This window comes from Bos indicus, chromosome 9, assembly GCF_029378745.1.
Source record: "Bos indicus isolate NIAB-ARS_2022 breed Sahiwal x Tharparkar chromosome 9, NIAB-ARS_B.indTharparkar_mat_pri_1.0, whole genome shotgun sequence".
In the NCBI taxonomy this organism is placed as follows: domain Eukaryota; kingdom Metazoa; phylum Chordata; class Mammalia; order Artiodactyla; family Bovidae; genus Bos; species Bos indicus.
In genome coordinates, this window is record NC_091768.1 from 80,907,971 (window position 1) to 80,929,062 (window position 21,092).

Below are 21,092 nucleotides of genomic sequence, written 5' to 3' on the forward strand. Positions count from 1 at the left end.
AATGAATGAATGAGTGATGCATACGTGCAAAAACATGAACCCATGAGGGTCAAAGAGGCTGAGCATCTGAGCAGGATAGTAATGTGCATGTCTTTCCAACACATTGGTGGTTGCAATTCCTCAGAGATAAATTTTCACACTCTTAATAAGTGAGAACTAGAGTGATTAATATTTATTTCTGTTTCTGAACAAGCCTTCCATCAAAGCTGAAAATAAATTTTCTAGCAGTATTAGCCCATCGATTCTCCCATTTTCTTTCTGTCCACATTTGGTATTCCATTCTTGAATAAAGGTTTCTAGAATATAAATCAAAAGTGGCAAGAAGCTTTTCTCTCTGGTGGAAACAGGTAAAAAGAATAGGAAACTAGCTGGGATTTCAAATGTAATCTAGCATTAGAGTACTATACTCTTAATTGACATTGGAGCGAGGGAAGTGCTTTTTTCAAAAGAAAGAAAACTGGGAATTCCCTGGCGATCTAGTGGTTAGGACTCAACGCTTTCACTGCCGGGGCCCAGGAAAGTCCCTGGTAGAGGACCTGAGATCGGGCAAGCTATGCAGTGCGGCCAAATAAAAACTAGAAAAAGAAAACCACTAGTGATATGCTCCCCCACAACTACCATCAATTCTGTTAACTCAAATTTTGTATTCCTTTGGTTAACTCAGTTAAACTTTCACTATTACGCTCAATACACAGTCGCTTAGTCGTGTCCCACTCTTTGTGACCCCTGGACTGTAGCCCACCAGGCTTCTTTGTCCATGGAATTCTCCAAGCAAGAATACTGAAGTGGGTTGCCATTTCCTACTCCAGGAGATCTTCCCAACCCAGGGATCAAACCTGTGTCTCTTGCGTCTTCTGCATTGGCAGGTGGATTCTTTAGCACTATGCTACCTGGGAAGCCCTTCACTACGTATACTCCCCCCAAGATATTAATTTTTCTTTTTTAGTAATGGAAAATAAAAAATTTTACTAGCATATTGAGTTAATAGGGGTTCCCTGAACTTAGCCAAATAAACCCATCTTTAAAATCTCTACCCAAGGATTTCCCTGGTTGTCCAGTGGTTGGGAGGCCACCTGCCAGTGTGGGTGACACGGGTTCGATCCCTGTTCTGGGAGAATTCCACAGGCCTTGGGGCGGCTGGGCACGTGTGACAGCTACTGAGCCCGAGCTCTAGGGCCTGCATGCTGTAGTTACCAAAGCCCACTCACCTAAAACCTGTGCTCCGCTACGAGAGAAGCCACAACAACAAGACTCCATGCATCACAACTAGAGAGTAAGCCTCCACTCGCTGCAACGAGAGAAAGCCTGTGTGAAGCAAAAAAAGACCCAGTACAGCCAAAAATAGTAAATATGAACTAGAAAGAAATCTTGAACTTTAAAAATAAATTATCTACCCATATAAATTATAGCTGCATTTAAAACACTGTATGCTCAGAGCCTTTGAATTAATTTCCTTTGAGGAAGGCACTGCGTAGAGGAAGCAATATCTGACACATACAAATTAAGTGAGATTGATCTATTGAAATATAGCTGGCAACAATCCAGCTTCTTAGTTTGCTTTTAATAGTTTATTTCTGGGTGCATGCATCTTTAAACTATGTAACTTGTTTTTACAAGAGACAAATAGTGGGAGATGGCCTTAAATTGACTCTTGCTTTGCAATCCAAAGTATATCTTAATGCAAGTTCCCCTGTGCTTTTCTAATAATGAGGTTGGACAAGAATAATGCTGCCTTGGATTGCAATGTTCAAGGCATTCATTAAAGTTAATAATCAGTGCTCTTGCATAGAAGCTCTATGCCTAATGTTGATCAGCCCTTTATTGTGTGGGGTTTGCTTGTATTCAAGTAGCAAGGAGCTCACCACAAAGGCCATCAGGTGGGTTTCCATGGTAGCAGTCCTTCTTTTGTTATTCCCATTTGTAATATAGACAGTAACCAGATACTCACTGTGTCACTGCTTCATGAAAAGAAATAGAATATTGATAATGCTGGCAGAGCAGGAAGCTGGTCTTTGGGTGTGATACCCAAGGAGGACATGCCATCCACTCAGGGTTTCTTTTAAGCAGCTGTCCAAGAAATGGGACTTTGTCCTGTTAATGACCTTCAGTAGCCACATATCATTGCTCTAGAGACAAATAGAGCTTAAGTGATGACTAGGATAGTCATCCCTGAATCTTACAAAAAACAAGTTCATGATTGTGCCTAAAAAGAGTGCAGTGTGAAACTAGGGAAGAAAAAAAATCAACTTTTTTTTTAAAGCAATTATCTTTTAATTCCCCCAAATTTTTCATTAAAAAGTATACTGGACTGACATATATCTGTACTGGTACCCTATTAAGTTGAATCTTCCACCATGAAAATGTTGTGTTGGAAACTGGAATAAACATGAAAAAATTAACCTTTAACATATAAAGCATAACACTGAGGAAAGAAAATTGCTTTCCGATTTTTGCTGTATTTGTGTAGGTATTCATCTTCGTAGGGACTCAACACCTGGATTTTCCCATTGTCTCTGTTGTTGAAAAATAGCTGTTACTGGGAAGTGTTATTCCCGTTGGTTGTGAATCAGTTATTGGAGCTCACAGCAGCAAGGGAGCTCTGTGAGGCAGCCTGGCTTGTTCTAACAGAGACCCCCAGAGAAGTCAACTGGTCCTCAATCATTCAAGCAGAATTTACTATGCCTTACCATTATTTTTCTCTTCAGTCCTCCTCAAACATCATTTCTGCCACTCACTCGGGAGAGAGTAAAAACTGTAACTTTTAATTTAATTTACTTTTCTCCTTCCCAGAGACTAGGAGATCCAAAAACGTTTATGAACTGGTAAGACTTCAGTGCTTCAGTTTTATCTGCTTTAGCCCATGAAATCTCCACAGTGCATTGTAAGACTATCCCTTGTAGTTCTCGTCTTCATCACAAATGGGTCATGTAAGTGTAACATACATGGAGGCATTAAAGTTATGTTGTATATTAAATATATTTTTTAAGTACTTTAAAGAGAAAACTTCAGTGAGATAGATGGAGAGCAGGAATTACTAGGAAATAAGAGTGTGGCTGGTAAGACAGAAATGAAAAGGACCCGGGATCAAGATAGAAGGAATTTAAACTCAGTCAAGGACTGAAGGTTTCCAGCTTGAAGTTGTTGGGAGGTATCCTTTGACCTTTAAAGTTGGATGGATGATAGAAGAGATGTGGGCTTTCCCAATGGACACACCAGAGTGAGTTCAAGAGAGAGAGGCAAAGTCAGCAGGACTGGAAACTGGGGAACTCACTGAATACCAGAAGAAGCAGCAGCTGGGGCAGGCAATTAAGGTCTTGTAATAGAAGAAATTTTGAGGTCAGTGTTCATTTATCTATAGTTTCTTTTTCAAATTTATTTATTTTTGACTGCACTGGGTCTTCATTGCTATGCATAGACCTTCTCTGGCTGCAAAGAGCAGGGGCTAGTTGTGGTGCTCGGGTTTCTCATGGCAGTGGCTTCTCTTGTTGCAGCTCACTGGTTCTAGTTTCATGGGCTCAGTAGTTGTGGCTCTGGAACTCTAGAGCACAGGCTTACTAGTTGTGGTGCACAGGTTTAGTTGCTCCGAGGCATGTGGCATCTTCCCAGACCAGGGATCGAACCCATGTCCCCTGCATTGGCTGGTGGATTCTTAACCACTGGACCACCAGGGAAGTCCTATCTATGGTTTCTATTGCTTCATTTAGAGTTATTTTAGTTTACAAACTGTTGAAAGGAAAAACCATCAACCTAGAATTCTTTATCCAGCGAAATTATCCTTAAAACATAAAGGAAGAATAAAAATTTTCTCAGACCAAAAAAAAAAAAAACGAAGGGAATTCATTGTCTGCAAACCTGACGTAGAAGGAATGTAAAAAGATACTCTTTAGGGAAAAAGAAATGTCTGGAAGTGTTGCTGTTTTTTAAAGAAAGTTGGCAATTAGACTGGCGGTCCAAGGAGGTCATGGGATTAAAGAAGACGTAATCATGGCAGGGATAACCCGAACATTGTCTGTAATCCTAAAAACAAGAATCTAGTAAAGGGAGATGGATGAAATGTGCTAGAGAGACACTAGAGATCACTTCTGCAAAACCTGGAAACCTATGCTTTTTGGCTGTGGGATTTAGGATGTTCTTCCTCCTCCTTTTCCAGAGGCAGCAGTTTAAATGCACAAGTGTCTCACTCCCACAGCCAATTCTGATGATTGCTTGGGCCACAACAATCCCTTGCTGACCACATTCCCCGCCTCCCTCCAGAAAAAAAACACATGTTCCCTACAGTGTTCAGAAACATGTCAACTTGGCACCTTGATGCTTTAAGAAGGTCCAAATGATTAAACTTAAGCAAAACCACTCATGAATTTCATTAAGAGAAATTCACATTGAATTCTCTTCAGGGAAACATCACCATAAGACCAGGTAGGCTATAGAGTGAGGGACCCAGAGGAAGCCAGTCATTTGAAACCAGTTTACACGTGTGCCAGGACCTGTGTGTGGGAGGAATATTCTGAAGTAGATTATTGGCCTGCCTTTGTGGATAAATTACTCTGATATTTGTCATTTAAAATCAGGAAGAAAGCACACCCTCTCATTACCTCATTACAGGAATTCATTTTGGGAGACATGCACAATTTGCCTCTTTCCCTAGAGATGGGTGGAGGGACTAAGTAACCTTGAAAACATCTTTGTGTAGGAGAAGTACAGAAAAATATTATACATCTCTGCCTAAAGAGAAGCAGTAGAAAGCTTTCTTGTTTGTTTTGTTTGCTTGTTTTTTTGTCTAACCTAAGTTGACTGTTCTGAGAACTTTATGTTATCTGATGACTACATCGCTAAAGGAAGCAATACTGTCAATAATATCCAAGGTGACGTAACTACCATGTGGATGAACTGGATGTTGATCTGCAGTATAGATGACACAGGGTTTTCCGGGTGGTGCTAGTGGTGAAGAACCAGCCTGCCAGTGCAGGAGACACGAGATGCGGAATTAATCCCTCGGTCAGGAAGGTGCCCTGGAGGAGGGCATGACAACCCACTCCAGTATTCTTGACTGGAGAATCCCATTGACAGAGGAGTCTGGCGGGCTCCTACAGTCCATAGGGTTGCAAAGAGTTGGACGCCACTGAAGCAACTTAGCACGCATGCACATTGATGACACAACTGCATAGACAAGGCCTGCTATATAATTTGTGGGGTCCAGAACAAAATAAAAACGTGGAGCTCCTTGTTCAAAAATTATTATGAGTTTCAAGATGGTGACAGCAGAGCCCTAAGCCCACTGTGAGGCCCTTCTGAGCACAGGACTCATGACTACACCCATGAAGCTTGCCCCATGTAGAGATTGTTGTTGTTTAGTCATTCAGTCATGTCTGACTCTCTTGCAACCCCATGGACTATAGCCCATCAGGCTCCTTTATCCTTGGGATTCTCCAGGCAAGAATACTGGAGTGGGTTGCCATTCCCTTCTCCAGGGGATCTTCCCCACCCAGGGATAGAACCCACATCTTCTGCATTGTCAGGCAGATTCTTTACCATTGAGCCACCAGGGAAACCCCATGTAGAGATACATCCTGTAAATTTAGGCTAGCTCTGATGAGAAAATTGAAAAGACTTTGATGAATCTTAAATTTTGATTTTACCTTAAACGACTGTCTTAAGAATGCTCTTTTAAACCCACAGTAAATGAAGATCTGTCTAATTGTATCTCTAGCATCATAAAATTCTCTCTGTTAACTGAGTTAGAGGATGTTTCTATGTGCTGGAATGAGATGCCTCCATTTGGCATTCGCCTGTGAATTGAGGCATGAATTCTCATACACATCACCAAGGAGAGTTTTTTGAGCCCCATTTTCAGAGCCCTGTTCTCACCTAAACAAATGTCCTTTGTCATGTTCTCTGGAACCTACAGCCTTTTCAGTGGGAAATTCGGCACCAATTCCACACTGATCTCCTCAAGGGCACACCTTTGCACCATCATGACTGCTCACCCCACCTGGCACACAGTAGAGACTCAAGAAATCTTTGTTGGATAAATGAGTACACAAACTCCAGAACACTTCAGAAATCTAGATTCTCAGAAATGTAGCAGGAACCAGTCTCCATGCAATCAATACTCAGGAGACATCCAAAGGGCCTTTAGAATAACCCTCATATGAGATAGTTAAATCTAAAGAGAGGGCTAGGTCTAAAGTCAGCAGTTGAGCCAAAGGTCAAAACTGCCCTTGAAAAGTCCTTCAGAAGCATCAGGTTGGAGGTACTACATGAGGGGTGCAGAAACCCACTGGGCAAAAAGCTGATGCACATCCTTTGTCTCACCCCACCTTGGGGTGCATGCTCATTGCCTGCAGAGCAGTCGTAAATTCCAATAGGCTAACTGCACATGTGATGTGACTCTTTCTTAAGGGGTGAGTCAAAACCTTCTCTGAAGGAAGCGTTTATCACCTTATCCCTGCGGTGGCTTTTCTCTCCTTGGGAGAAGTAAAATTCAATTTCTGGGTTTTTTAAGAGACTCAGTCTTGTGTTACTGTTGTTGTTGTTCAGTCTCTAAATCATGTCCAGCTCTTTGAAACCCCATGGACTATAGCCCGCCAAGCTCCTCTGTCCATGGGATTTCCCAGGCAAGAATATTGGAATGGATTGCATTTCCATCTCCAGGGGATAAAGCTTCACCAAAACTGATTTATCTTACTTCTTGTAAAATGTCTATGTCTCACATATTTTCTACACTGAACTTGAGTTGCTTTTATAGTCCATGGGGGAAAAAAAAGAAAAAAGATTTATGCAGAGATTTCAAAGTGGGGTCATTTTTTTGGTTCTGAGTACATTACCAGCTGTTGCCATCCATTGTATCTTAGTCTTCAGAGCACTCAGGGAATGCTGACATATAGGCTAGGAGCTAAACTGCTCAGGTGGGTGTCTCTGCTTCTTGACCCTCTCAGGGTTTTTCAGGCAAGAATACTGGACTGGGTTTTCATTTCCTTCTCCAAAGAAGGCTGAGTTCTGAAGCATTGATACTTTCGAACTGTGGGTTGGAAAAGACTCTTGAGAGTTCCTTGGACAGCAAGGAGATCGACCCGGTCAATCCTAAAGGAAATCAACCCTGAATATTCATTGGAAGGACTGATGCTGAAGTTCCAATACTTTGGCCACCTGTTGCAAAGAGAAAACCCACTAGAAAGATCCTGTTGCTGAGAAAGATTGAGGGCAGGAGGAGAAGGAGGCGACAGAGACTAAGATAGCTGGATGGCATCGCCTACTCAATGGACATGAGTTTGAGCAAGCTCCGGGAGATAGTGAAGGACAGGGAAGGCTGGCGTGCTGCGGTCCATGGGGTCACAAAGAATTGGACATGACTTAGCAACTGAACGATAACTACTCTAGAACCACTTGTCCATTGACTTCAAGACACTACACTTCTGTGTTTCTTCCATGTCTCTAGCTTACCTGTTTTTGGTATCCTTTTTAGCCACATCCTCCTCAAACTACCCCTTAAATCCTGATCCTTTTCAGAACTCTCTTATGGCCTTACTTCCATCATACTGTATATTCTGCCTTAATCTGTTCTGATGGCCTCAACCACCATCCTTCTGCCAATGAGCCCAATATCTGTATTGCCACGTCAGTCCTTTCTCTGCAGCCCAAACCCCTGTAACTGCCTTCAGGATATCTCCACTTGGATGTCTTACAGATGCCTCAGACTCAACGTATCCAAACTGAACTCACTATCCTCTCAAACCAGCTCCCTGACAGCATTCCCTATCTCCAGGAATGGCAGTACTCTCCACCCAGTTAATCAAGCCAGGAATCTATGATTAATTCTTAACTCATTTCAGTTCCCTCATTGCCTAAATCCAGTCCATCACCAAGTTCTCTTAATTCTATGTCCTATATCAGTGCCTTTCAAACTAACCTTACTGTAAATAAATGACACATCTTCTGCATCATGACCCAGCCAGCATGCAGAAGCACACACTCAGCGTAGACACACACACACACACACTCACACACAAGTGGAACAGAAGTCTCACAAAACAGTTTTCATCAGCATTATATGCCCAGCTTTCTACTATTTTCTGTTATGTTTTCTTCTGTTGTTGCTTTTTAAAATGCTGGTAACTAGTGGGTTACTGGCAAGTGTTTACCAACCAGCTCTTCTGGAGGCGAGCAAAGGGGACCCTGATGTGTAGCGTTTGGCAGTTTTCAGTATAAATACTCCCACCATGGTTGAGTTTAAGCCACCAACTGACAAGCTTGCAAACATCCTAAAGTACTTGCTCTCCTGACCACATATGCATGCAATTGCTTATGACCTACTGTGTTTGATGGACACTAGTCTAAATAGCTCTTAAATCTACTAACTAATTTTCATTCCCAATGCTACCACTCCAGTTCTGGCTACCACCATTTCTGATACAATTGGTTTCCAGGTTAATCTGATCTGTTTCACATTTATTTAATACCCTTCAGAGACTTACTGTTGGCCACACTAGGCCAGAGTCTACAATTCTTACCTTGGCTTAAAAAACCACCCACAGTTTGGCAACTGCCTGCCCCTCATGCTCCCTTCTTTGATTTCAATAAGAATGGTTTCTTCTTGAACATCTGGGAATTCTCTCTTGTTTTCATGACTTTGAACATACTGTTCCATTTGGCTAGAAAGTTCTTGTCTCCCATCTTTGTTCAGCTAACTCTTACTCATCCTTCCCATCACAGCTTCAGTGCTACATTATTCAGTTATTCCTTCTCCAACCATGTGTCAGGCATTATGGTAAGTGCTGAATACAATGATATGAAGCAATACAAACAGTCCTCACCTCACAGAACTCAGATGTGCTAGAGGGGAAGAAATGTTATGCAAATAAAGATATTCAGATTTAAATACTAATAAAAGAAGAGTTTAAAAGAGATTCATGGTTCTATAAGAATGAATAAAATCTGACCTATTCTAGTAGATCAAGGAAAACTTTCGTGCATGATGGCTAGTTAGTTATAATAGTTGAGATAAGATATAGAGGAGAAATATAACAATGAGTCTAAGGGGCAGATAACTAACACAGTGGAGAGGAACTAAAGAGCCTCTTTGGTTATGAGGAACGTGTAAATCCACATGGCATGAGGGAATGTGGTAAAACCAAGGAACCAAATGAAAGCCAGTGTAAGAGAAGCAGGGTAGGAGGTCGGGTATGAGAGAGGTAGAAGCCAACTCTATGAAGGGCACTCTCAGTTCAGTTCAGTCGCTCAGTCATGTCTGACTCTTTGCGACCCCATGAATGCAGCATGCCAGGCCTCCCTGTCCATCACCAACTCCCGGAGTTCACCCAGACTCACGTCCATCGAGTCAGTGATGCCATCCAGCCATCTCATCCTCTGTCGTCCTCTTTTCCTCCTGCCCCCAATCCTTCCCAGCATCAGAGTCTTTTCCAATGAGTCAACTCTTCACATGAGGTGGCCAAAGTACTGGAGTTTCAGCTTTAGCATCATTCCTTCCAAAGAAATCCCAGGGCTGATCTCCTTCAGAATGGACTGGTTGAATCTCCTTGCAGTCCAAGGGACTCTCAAGAGTCTTCTCCAACACCACAGTTCAAAAGCATCAATTCTTCAGCACTCAGCTTTCTTCACAGTCCAACTCTCACATCCATACATGACCACAAGAAAAACCATAGCCTTGACTAGACGGACCTTTGTTGGCAAAGTAATGTCTCTGCTTTTGAATATGCTATCTAGGTTGGTCATAACTTTCCTTCCAAGGAGTAAGCGTCTTTTAATTTCATGGCTGCAGTCACCATCTGCAGTGATTTTGAAGCCCAAAAAAATAAAGTCTGACACTGTTTCCATTGTTTCTTCATCTATTTCCCATGAAGTGATGGGACCACATGCCATGATCTTTGTTTTCTGAATGTTGAGCTTTAAGCCCACTTTTTCACTCTCCACTTTCACTTTCATCAAGAAGCTTTTTAGTTCCTCTTCACTTTCTGCCATAAGGGTGGTGTCATCTGCATATCTGAGGTTACTGATATTTCTCCCGGCAATCTTGATTCCAGCTTGTGCTTCTTCCAGTACAGGATTTCTCATAAGGTACTCTGCATAGAAGTTAAATAAACAGGGTGACAATATACAGCCTTGACGTACTCCTTTTCCTATTTGGAACCAGTCTGTTTTTCCATGTCCAGTTCTAACTGTTGCTTCCTGACCTGCATACAATTTCTCAAGAGGCAGGTCAGGTGGTCTGGTATTCCCATCTCTTTCAGAATTTTCCACAGTTTATTGTGATCCACACAGTCAAAGGCTTTGGCATAGTCAATAAAGCAGAAATAAATGTTCTTCTGGAACTCTCTTGATTTTCCCATGATCCAGCAGATGTTGGCAATTTGATCTCTGGTTCCTCTGCCTTTTCTAAAACCAGCTTGAACATCAGGAAGTTCACAGTTCACATATTGCTGAAACCTGGCTTGGAGAATTTTGAGCATTACTTTACTAGCATGTGAGATGAGTGCAATTGTTTGGTGGTTTGAGCATTGTTTGTCACTGCCTTTCTTTGGGATTGGAATGAAAACTGACCTTTTCCAGTCCTGTGGCCACTGCTGACTTTTCCAAATTTGCTGGCATATTGAGTGCAGCACTTTCACAGCATCAACTTTCAGGATTTGAAATAGCTCAACTGAAATTCCATCACCTCCACTAGCTTTGTTCGTAGTGATGCTTTCTAAGGCCCCCTTGACTTCACATTCCAGGATGTCTGGCTCTAGGTGAGTGATCACACCATCATGATTATCTGGGTCATGAAGATCTTTTTTGTACAGTTCTTCTGTGTATTCTTGCCATCTCTTCTTAATATCTTCTGCTTCTCTTAGGTCCATACCATATCTGTCCTTTATCGAGCCCATCTTTGCATGAAATGTTCCCTTGGTATCTCAAATTTTCTTGAAGAGATCTCTAGTCTTTCCTATTTTGTTGTTTTCCTCTATTTCTTTGCATTGATCGCTGAAGAAGGCTTTCTTCTCTCTCCTTGCTATTCTTTGGAACTCTGCATTCAGATGCTTATATCTTTCCTTTTCTCCTTTGCTTTTCACTTCTCTTCTTTTCACAGCTATTTGTAAGGCCTCCCCAGACAGCCATTTTGCTTTTTTGCATTTCTTTTCCATGGGGATGGTCTTGATCCCTGTCTCCTATACAATGTCACAAACCTCATTCCATAGTTCATCAGGCACTCTATCAGATCTAGGCCCTTAAATCTATTTCTCACTTCCACTGTATAATCAGAAGGAATTTGATTTAGGTCATACCTGAATGGTCTAGTGGTTTTCCCTACTTTCTTCAATTTAAGTCTGAATTTGGCAATAAGGAGTTCATGATCTGAGCCACAGTCAGCTCCTGGTCTTGTTTTTGCTGACTGTATAGAGCTTCTCCATCTTTGGCTGCAAAGAATATAATCAATCTGATTTCGGTGTTGACCATATGGTGATGTCCATGTGTAGAGTCTTCTCTTGTGTTGTTGGAAGAGGGTGTTTCTTATGACCAGTGCATTTTCTTGGCAAAACTCTATTAGTCTTTGCCCTGCTTCATTCCGTATTCCAAGGCCAAATTTGCCTGTTACTCCAGGTGTTTCTTAACTTCCTACTTTTGCATTCCAGTCACCCTAGACTTCGTTAAAAACTGAAGTCTTTAAACACACACACACACACTAGAAGGCCATTGATGTGTTTGAAGCAGGGATGCAGTGTGTTCCGATTTCTGGTTTGAAACACTCACTATGGCAATTGTGAGGATAAATCAGGAGACAAAAGTAGATGTGGAGACAAATTAAAACTATTACACCACTCCAGACAGAGATGAGCACAACACGAATTCAGACGTTGCTCATAGAGATATAATAGAGAGATGTGTGAGATAAGCTTGTCAAAACAAGGTAATGGACTGACTATATGTGGTGAAAGAGATGGACACAGCAAAGATGACCCCCAGGCTTGAGTTACAAAGCTGAGTGAGTGATAGTGCCATTCACAGAAGGGAATACCAGAGGAGGACCAGGCTTGCTGGGAAAAAAAGCATGACTTTAGCTGTAGCTAAATCGACTTTCAGGTAATTTTAAGATATGTAAAATGAGATGTTTTGAGGACTGTTTGATAAACTGTTCCAGAACAGAGGAGAAACCTGTTCCAGACTCCATAGATTTGTGGAGTATCTGTATAGGTAGTAGACATACAGCATTGAACATGAAAAAACTCATCAGCTAAGAAGACATAATATGAGAGGAAGGTTTAAAAACCAGTCCTTAAGAAATTCAACATTGAATGGCTGGAGTAAAGGATGAACTTAGAAAGGAAACCAAGAAGAGCAGTGGGAAACATAGAGAGCAAAGAGGAAAAAATGAGGTCAAAGAGCCAGTATATTTTGGTGGAGTATCAAGAAAAGAAGCCAGACTGTTGATGAAAGAAGAGCACAAAGCACAGAGCTGGAGTCAGTGAATGTAAACTCAGTGGAGAAGATTGTCTTTGACAAGATGGAAAGATACAGAGCAGTATTTATGAAGCTGATGAAAACTTTTTGATTGTTTGAATGGAAAGCACTTGGGCATATTAATCAGCTATGAAAAAATTGGTTTGAAAGAAAGATGAATACATAAGAGAGAAAAAGTAACTGTAAGGTTCACAAAAAAGCAGAGAATGGTCCCTGGGCACCCGTGACACTCCTCCACTTACCCTAATTCTGACTACGCTTGTCATTTTTCCATGAGTATCTCTATTCCTCGATAGACTGTACTGCATGGGGACAAGAATCACCTTTGCTTCGTTTTGCTTCTGTATTCCTGGTGTTCGACACAGCTCAGATAGGAGGCATTCATCTTAACTGCACATTCAAGTGAATGAAATTGGAGGGACATTTAATAGTCAATCCCAGAAGCCTTGTGATACTACAGCATATGCATATATATGTATGCACAGGCACACACTCACTCACACACACAAACTATGGTCATCAGTTTGTTTAGACTAAAATTCAAATTGGTATCATTACCTTAAGCAGAAGCTGTTTGGGCACTAAGACAGGAAGGCTTAAAGTGAGAAATGGAAAGTCAACCAAGAACTGAGAACTCTCCACCAACAGATGAGCAAGGTCATGAGTCGTTTTTGTGCAGGAAAAATGAGCCCTGATTATATCAAGGAAACAAACGGTGGAAGCACACAACCTGTTAAGACAAGTGTCTGCATCATTCACACCAATTCAGGTGAAGCCCCACATAACACGACTTTCAGATCTGAGATAGTATGATACCTGCTAAGGCAAAATAAGTGTCAAAAAAAGAAAACCTTCTCTTCCTTTGGAGACAGTTTTGAATATCTCATACAGGGAAGCAAGTCCACGCAGGAGAAAAGAAATCAGATGTACATTCCTTTCCTGGCTTTGCCATTTTTAAACACAAGTTGTTTAATCCAGTCTCTGTTTCTTTGTTTGTAAAAAGGGGATGAGTCTACCTCATGGGATGGTTAAATAAAATTAAGTGGCTTACATATCAGAGCACCATGCTCAGAATAGCTCTCCACTTTCCTAACTGGAGAACTTTACATTTCCATCATCACTTCTGACATATCCTCATTTTACTCCAAAAACAGTTGATTTTTACATCAGTAGATGAGGATGACGGGCTTCCCTGGTGGCTCAGACAGTAAAGAATCTGCCTGCAATGCAGGAGACATGGTTTCGATCCCTGGTTCGGGAAGATCCCCTGCAGAAGGGAATGGTAACCCACTTCAGTATGCTTGCCTAGAGAATTCCATGGACAGAGGAGCTTGGCGGGCAGCAGTCCATAGGGGTACCATATATAATCACTCCCTATTCCACATCCTCCCTAGTCCCTGGTATCCTCTATCATACATTCTGTCTCTACAAATTTGCTTATTCTAGTATCTTGTGTAAATGAAATCATACAATATGTGCCCTTCTGTGTCTGGCTTGTTTCACTTAGCATTATGTTTTCAGGGTTCATCCATGTTGTAGCATGCATCAACATTTTATCCCCCTTTATAGCTGAGTAATATTCCATTGTGTGTGTATACAACATTTTATTCACCCATTAATCTGCTGATGGACACTTGGGATGTTTCCACCTTTTGACTATTTTGAATAATGCTGCTGTGAACGTTGGTGTACAAATATCTGTTTGTGTCCTGCTTCAGTTCCTTTGGATATATACCTCAGAGTGGAATTTCTGAGCCTATGAAACTTTAATACCACAGATAGACTATATCTGTTGATGCTCAGTATGTGTGTGTGTGTGTATATATATATATACACACACACATATATATATGTGTGTGTGTGTGTGTGTGTGTGTGTGTGTGTGTGTATCCCTACTTTATGCATTGAAAGAGTAATATTTATTTGCTACCTTCCTAGAACCAATTTTTACTTCCTTGAGGTGGGAGTAATATCACCCTCATTGAGACTGCAAGCTCTTAGACAAAGGCAGGTTTGTTGTCTCAGATGACGTTTATAGATGGGCAATATACACATAGATCAACTGCTCAAAGAGGAGTGAAGCCATTGATGATATGGAAAATGACCCCCAAACACATAAATGTTTAAAGTAATTTTTATTACCCATGCAATAAAGTAATTTGTATCCTAATTAGTCTTCAGAATTAAAACAACGGTTGAGAAAGTAATGAACCCAAGACTGTTTTGGAAAATAGCGCTCAGCAGTTGTGTCAGGACTAAACCAACGAAGCAGATATTCTTACTAAACTTTTAAAAACAATGGAAATTAATGACATATTCCCAGTGAGCCTAAAATATCTCCAGAACACAAATAGAATAATTACAAGCAAGGATTATGTAAAGCAGGGTGAAAAAAAAGATAAACAAAAGTGGTCTGTGGGAAGCCAGATGTCAGTGAGGCTACTGGGTGGTTCTGTCAGCACTTGGGATACCTGTTGGTACTAGCTGGACGGCAGCATGGCAAGGTTCCTGGAACATTCTCACCTAGGTGTTATGACAGTGTGGTTGCCTAATGCACTATTGTTTCATTACATAAAGAAGAGATTAGGACGACTATATAACTGCGTTTAGAAAAATAACAGTTTCAGATACTTGACCAGACCCTTCAAGTGTCAGGAGAGGCAAGGAGAGAATGGAAAAGTGCAAGATTGGAGGAAACTAAGGAGACACGACAGCTAAAAACATCATGGGATCCTGGACCGATAAAGGACATCGGTGGGGAAATTGGGGAGTGTCAACTGAAGTCTGCAGTTTAATTACTTCATTTTAGCAACTGTACTGTAGTTACCTGTTGTTTAGTCACTAAGTCGTGTCTGACTCTTGTGCGACCCCATGGACTGTAGCTCCCCAGGCTCCTCTGTCCACGGGATTTCCCAGACAAGAATACTGGAGTGGGTTGCCACTTCCTTCTCCAGGGTATCTTACCGACCCAGAGTCTCCTGCATTGGCAGGTGGATTCTTTATTATAAGCCACCAGGGAAGCCTGTGGTTAGATAAGATGCTAAGATGCAGGGAAGCTAAGGGAAGGGCATACTGGAATGTTTGGTACCGTATTTACAACTCTTCCCGTGAGTCTAAAATTCTTGGGTTGGCCAAAACGTTCATTCAGTTTTTTCCATTACATCTTATAGAAAAATCGGAGTGAACTTCTCGGCCAACCCAATATTTTAGAATAAAAAGTAAAAGAGAACAAGCAACAACAACAAAGTTTCTGGGAGCTGCTGAGTGTCAGGTGCCACTGGCATTGCTGACCACGGTTTGGAGTCCGGGGTCTGTATTTGTCGTAGCGGCAGCTCTGAAATCTGACGCCAGAGTAACTTCTATCTGTCTCCTTTCCGATTCTGCTGCAGGGTGTGCTGGGTGCATCATGTAACCGGGATGTGGGTGTACCCTTTCCTGGAACACATTGGCCCAGGAGCCAGAATCCTCTTCTTCGGGTCTACAACCATCTTAATGAACTTCTTGTATCTGCTGGGAGAAGTTCTGAACAGCTATATCTGGGATACACAGAGAAGTAAGTATTGTTCAGGGGGGCATAAAACAAAAGAACTGCTGCAGAGACAGATGGAAAATTCCACTGTAACACAGGATCCCTTATGAAGAGTTGCATTTTTATAACTTCAATATTAATTTAAGAGTTGCTGGCAGTTACCTGAAAGGTTTATTACTCACTGTGTCATTTTCGCTAGTAAAACATCCAGATCTAAAAGAAAAGCAGCACGTCTATAAAATTTTATACGGAGAAATGTAGTGTTTGCTGAAAAAAAAAATTAGGAAATTCATTCTGATTAACAAAATACTGCCTTAGCTAAAAGGACTTCTCCCCCACCCCAATGAAATAGATAAATTATTGAATGTAACCAGTCTCATTAGAAATCACCCAGATCTCCACTTTTGCGTCATCATCTGCGTGGGTGCAGTAGCTGCCGAGAGGTCTTGCCACCGTTCTGCTAAAACTCTGGGCAGCACAGGAATGCCTCCAGCAAGAATGATTCACCAGTGACTGTCATATCAAGACTTGAAGGTGGCAAAGAAGAATGGGCAGTAAAGGGTAATACTTCATGGCTGCAAAAACCTTCTTAACCTATGATTTGATTTCTCTTTTGTTTCTGTTTATGGCAGAGCCTCCATCTTGGCAAGACACGTAACCTTAACGCCAGCTGTGCAAAACTGGTCCTAAGTCTATGTCAGATAACATAAAAATGAGAAGGTGGAAAAAGTGACAGCACAGTATGTAGTGATTTGAGTCCTGCATGAAAATACCTCCAAAGGGAAGATGGTTTGAGGATCTTAGAGAGCTCTGGGCAGCTCCTCCGATACAGTCACAACATTGTAGATGTCACCTGTAAATGATCCCTCTTCCACAAACATTGGGCATCCTGCTTTGTGCCAAATACTATGCCAGGAGGTTGATCTAATTAGACAAATAAAACCCAGTCATTGCATGTTACTGAATTGGACTTCTTTTGTGTGTGGATCTTCTAAGATTGCATGTGTCAAGGTGTTGGCCAGTGTCGAATGGCCCAGAGGAATTTGAGGGTTTCCTTTCTCAGCAGCTGGCTTGATTTTAGGCAGTGTTCTATTAGGAAAAGTGCCAAATATTTGTATTCAGTTCAGGCTACAGCTTGGTGGACCAGAAATTAATCTTTTAATAATTTTCTTCTCTGTTCAATGGAATTGTAATCTTTCTCTATTAGATACCTTATAAAAGTATGTAGTTAACTTACAAAAATATTTTGAGAACAAAATATAAACTTTTCTCAGCTTCTTGAGAGAAAGGCCATATTTAAATTTAAGCTAACATGTCCAATCTGTGTTATTCAGAAAGTACTTGTGACTCCAGCTTCTCCTTTGTTAGCTCGATTCCCATCTTCATTTGCCCATTGTTCTACTACTTCTAAAAGAGGATGGTCTGAAAACCAGGAGAGAAAAAAGCAAGTCTAGATTAATAGAATATTGCACTTTAGCAGCTTTGAGTTAGACATGAAAAATAAATAGTGAAGCTAAGGTTTTTGGGGGGGTTTTTGTTTTTTAATGATCTGTCCAGTTTAATTTGTGCCGTTCTCTTAAGCGATACAAGTTAAGGTCAACTAACATTTTGTAACTCATTTCAGATGTAGAGATTAATTTTATCTACATGGAACCATCCAGTTAATTCCCCAAAGGCAGATGTTTTGTGTCAAGTGGGCATCTTTTTGTTTAAGCAAGCAATTGCAAACTGATGGCCTGCTCCAAATTTTACCTGCCAAAAAGTTTTGTTAGGCCTACACGGAATTTTTGTTTTTGAAGCAGTATTTAAATGTTGGGAGATTTCACATAAAGTCCAGATTTCTCAGCTAATCAAGTTTTTAAGATCTGGCAACTCCGAGCCCACTGTTCTCTGCTGGCAGCAATGGATTAGAATTGGGTATCAGTTGCCCCCTTTCCGATGGCTCTTAAGTTTTCCCTCCTTTCCGATGGCTCTTAAGTTTTCCCTAGTTCTCGCCTGGCCATTTTGCTCCTTCACAGTAGCTGCCTGGTTCTGTAGGTAGTTGAATTTGAAATTGCTGATTAAAAGCAGTCATGCGTGTGTGTCTGTGTGTGTCTGTTAGAAGGAATTGAGTACAATCAAGTACAGTGTTACAATCCTGATTGTATTTACTCCACTCCAAACAAAATCCCCCAAGGAGCTAGAATGCCAAATTTGAACCCCCTTCCTTGGATCCGTCATTAGGGATTTTTAATGGCTCAGCTTCCTCCACTTGGTTATGTTGGCTTCAACTTCAAAATAAAAATTGCATTATTACAGAGTCTTAGAATTAAAATTAGATTAGAAATCATCTAAACCGATATTATTTTTAACTAAGAGGCAGCTGAGCCCAGAAATAAGTGACCCACCACAATAAACGGTAGCAGAGTCAATACGATTCAATCCAAGTACGGTGTCTAGAGAACCATCAGAATGTCACCACTGGAAACCCAGACACAGGAGAGCTCAGAAACTTCACTCAGAATCATGGATCTAACTTACAGAATAACAAAATAGATCAAAACTGATATGAACTATGAACAAAAATCCCTTAAAACAGGCTAAATTAACAATGAAACATTTTACTCTTTTCAAAAGAAAATATTAATAACTCAAAGTGGCTTTGTGGATGTTATATTGGTTTGCTAGGACAGCTGCAACGAAGGACCACTGACTGCTCAGCTTAAACAGTAGAAATGTAATATCCCACGGTTCTGGAGGCCGGAAGTCCAGAATCAAGGTATTGGCAGGGTTGGTTGCTTCTGAGGCCTGTGAGGGAGGGATCTGTCCCAGGCCCCTCTCCTTGACTTGCAGATGGCTGTCTTCATGTTCACATGGCATTTTCCCCTATTCGGGCTGTCTCCAAATTTCCCCTTTTTATAGAGACATTGGCCGTATTTGATTAGGGCCATCCTGACAACTTCATTTTATGTTAGAAAAAACTCTATCCACAAATAGAATCACATTCTGAGGTACAAGAGTTTAAGTTTGGGGAGACATAATTCAGCCCATAACATTCTACTTTCTGCCCCGCAAAATTCATGTCCTTCATTCATGCAAAATACATTCCTAATAGCCTCCAAAGTATTTCCAGCATCAAATCTTAAAAGTCCAAAATCTTATCTTAAATATCATCTACATCAGGTATGGGTAAGACCTGGGTTATGGTTCATCCTGAAGCAAAATTGCTATCCAGCTGTGAACCTGTGAAACCAGACAGAAATGTATCTACTTTCAAAACACAGTGGTAGAACAGGCATAGAACATGTATCCCCTTTCCAAAAAGGAGATCCTAAGGAAAAAGGGGGTCGCAGTTCTCAACCAAGTTTGAAAGTAGCAGGACAAATTCCATTCGAGTTTAAGGCCTGAGAATAATCTTTGGCTGAAGGCTGTATCCTCAGGACTCATCAGAAGGAGGAGTGTGGCCCTACCCTCTCAGGCAGCCCTCTTGGGCCAAGGAGGAGTGAACCCCTGAACCACCTGCGGATGAACCATCCTTCATTTCATCTTGTCTCTGTCCCTTTCAATCCAGGCTCACAGTGTTTCTGCTGACACAAAGTTCTCCCATGTAATTTCATGAGGGTCCAAATCATCAGACAGGAGGGTCCCCCACAGGTCTTTCCTGGCTTCTGCTGAAGTGGTAAATTGGATCCATGACTCATATGCCTCATCTCTTTAGCAGATGGTTGTCCAGACACAAGCTTGGCCTTCTCTCACATTCTGAGGTCCTGGGCCTTAGGACTTCTGCATAGGAACTTGAGGGGGGACACAGTAGACCCTGAAACAGCTGAAATATTCTGTGCTTAAGCTAAAACTTTCTTTTAATTTCAGTGCATCTGACTGGAGTGACCAGTCTTATTAAAGTCAAATTTTTACGACCAGAAATGAAAATGTCTGAAAGTGAAAGTTTGGGGTGAAGGAGGAGAAAGCAGGCCAAGAGGAGAAAGGAGAGGAGGTCAGAGCAAGGCCCATGGGACAGAAACCTCCACCTTGTCCACCTCGCTCCCCACCAGTTTTCCATCCTGCTCATGTCCCCCACAGGCCCACACAGACCTCCAGGGTTGGTCCCGCTGCCCTCAGGGCCCCTCTCCCAGCCTTGGGGGGACCCCATGTGACTGACTCTCTCAAGGTCAATCAGCTCTTCCGCTCCGCTTCTGACAGAACATCCTGCCTCAGCTTTGTGACAGGTTTCTTTCTGCTGGTTGTGTGGAAATTATACCTCTGCTTCTTCCAAATATTATTTACAGCTGTCTAATTTTTTCCCTCCACCTCAAAGCTGCCAAACTAAAGTAGGTGGGGAGCCATTTTCCCCGTCTGGGTCAATGAACAGCCCCTGTTCTCCACCCCCGCTTTTGAAGATTCCACTGTTGCTGCCAACTCAACCCATCTGCAGGAGAACACTTAGGAGGAAAGAGACTTTGAAAAGAAAAGCAAGCAGTTATTAGCTTCTCCACAGGAGAGGGAGCATGGGACAGAGTCGGGACCCAAATCATGTGCGCTCTTTGAACAGAATCTGTGTTGTGTTTTCCTGCCTTTGCCTTGGTTACCCAACAACAACCAAGCCATCTCCTGCCTTCTCCCCCTCAGCCCTACTCCTCCTCCCTTCACACGTCCTTACTCTTCAGCTTGAAGTTTTCCTTAATATGATTTCTGAGAAGTACTTTGGAAAAAGTGTTACAGATCTCTGCCAGTTCCTTAGTCATGAAAACCAAACCTTAAAGACTGTCTCGGGACACCTGTTCTGAGCATGTTACCCGCATTCCGCCGCTACCACCCTGACCACGCGAGCAGGTGGTGCTGGCAGCTGGGGGCCGGAAGAAGGGGCGGGGGTGTCTCTCCTATCGCAAGCCCCACTGTGATCACCCTCCAGGTTTTCTTCTACTGCTTTTCCACTAGTTCGCCCTTCTCCACAGTCATTGTTTACTAATTTATCTCATAAAGATTACTTGAACTCCTACCATGAGACAGACACCATGTTAGGTGCTCAGGATATAATCAGGAACAAAATAGTGGGCTCTGCCCTCAGAGAACTTGCAACTTTTAAAAGAATACCAGGAACTTGCCTGGTGGTTCAGCAGGTAAGACTCCATAC

General features: G+C 41.9%; 1 protein-coding gene across 2 annotated transcripts in view; it reads left to right on the forward strand.

Moving 5' to 3' along the window:
- The window catches only part of AIG1 (androgen induced 1), a 272,202-nt gene that overhangs the window by 249,487 nt on the left and 1,623 nt on the right, over positions 1 to 21,092 (forward strand). Inside the window, exons 5-6 of one of the 2 annotated variants that reach the window (XM_019967525.2) lie at positions 15,843 to 16,006; positions 16,615 to 16,942. In XM_019967525.2, coding sequence (XP_019823084.1) covers positions 15,843 to 16,006; positions 16,615 to 16,640 — 190 coding nt within the window. In that variant the 3' untranslated portion in view covers positions 16,641 to 16,942. Of the gene's footprint in view, positions 1 to 15,842; positions 16,007 to 16,614; positions 16,943 to 21,092 lie in introns of those variants that run through there. The other variant, XM_019967524.2, reaches the window with a different exon arrangement.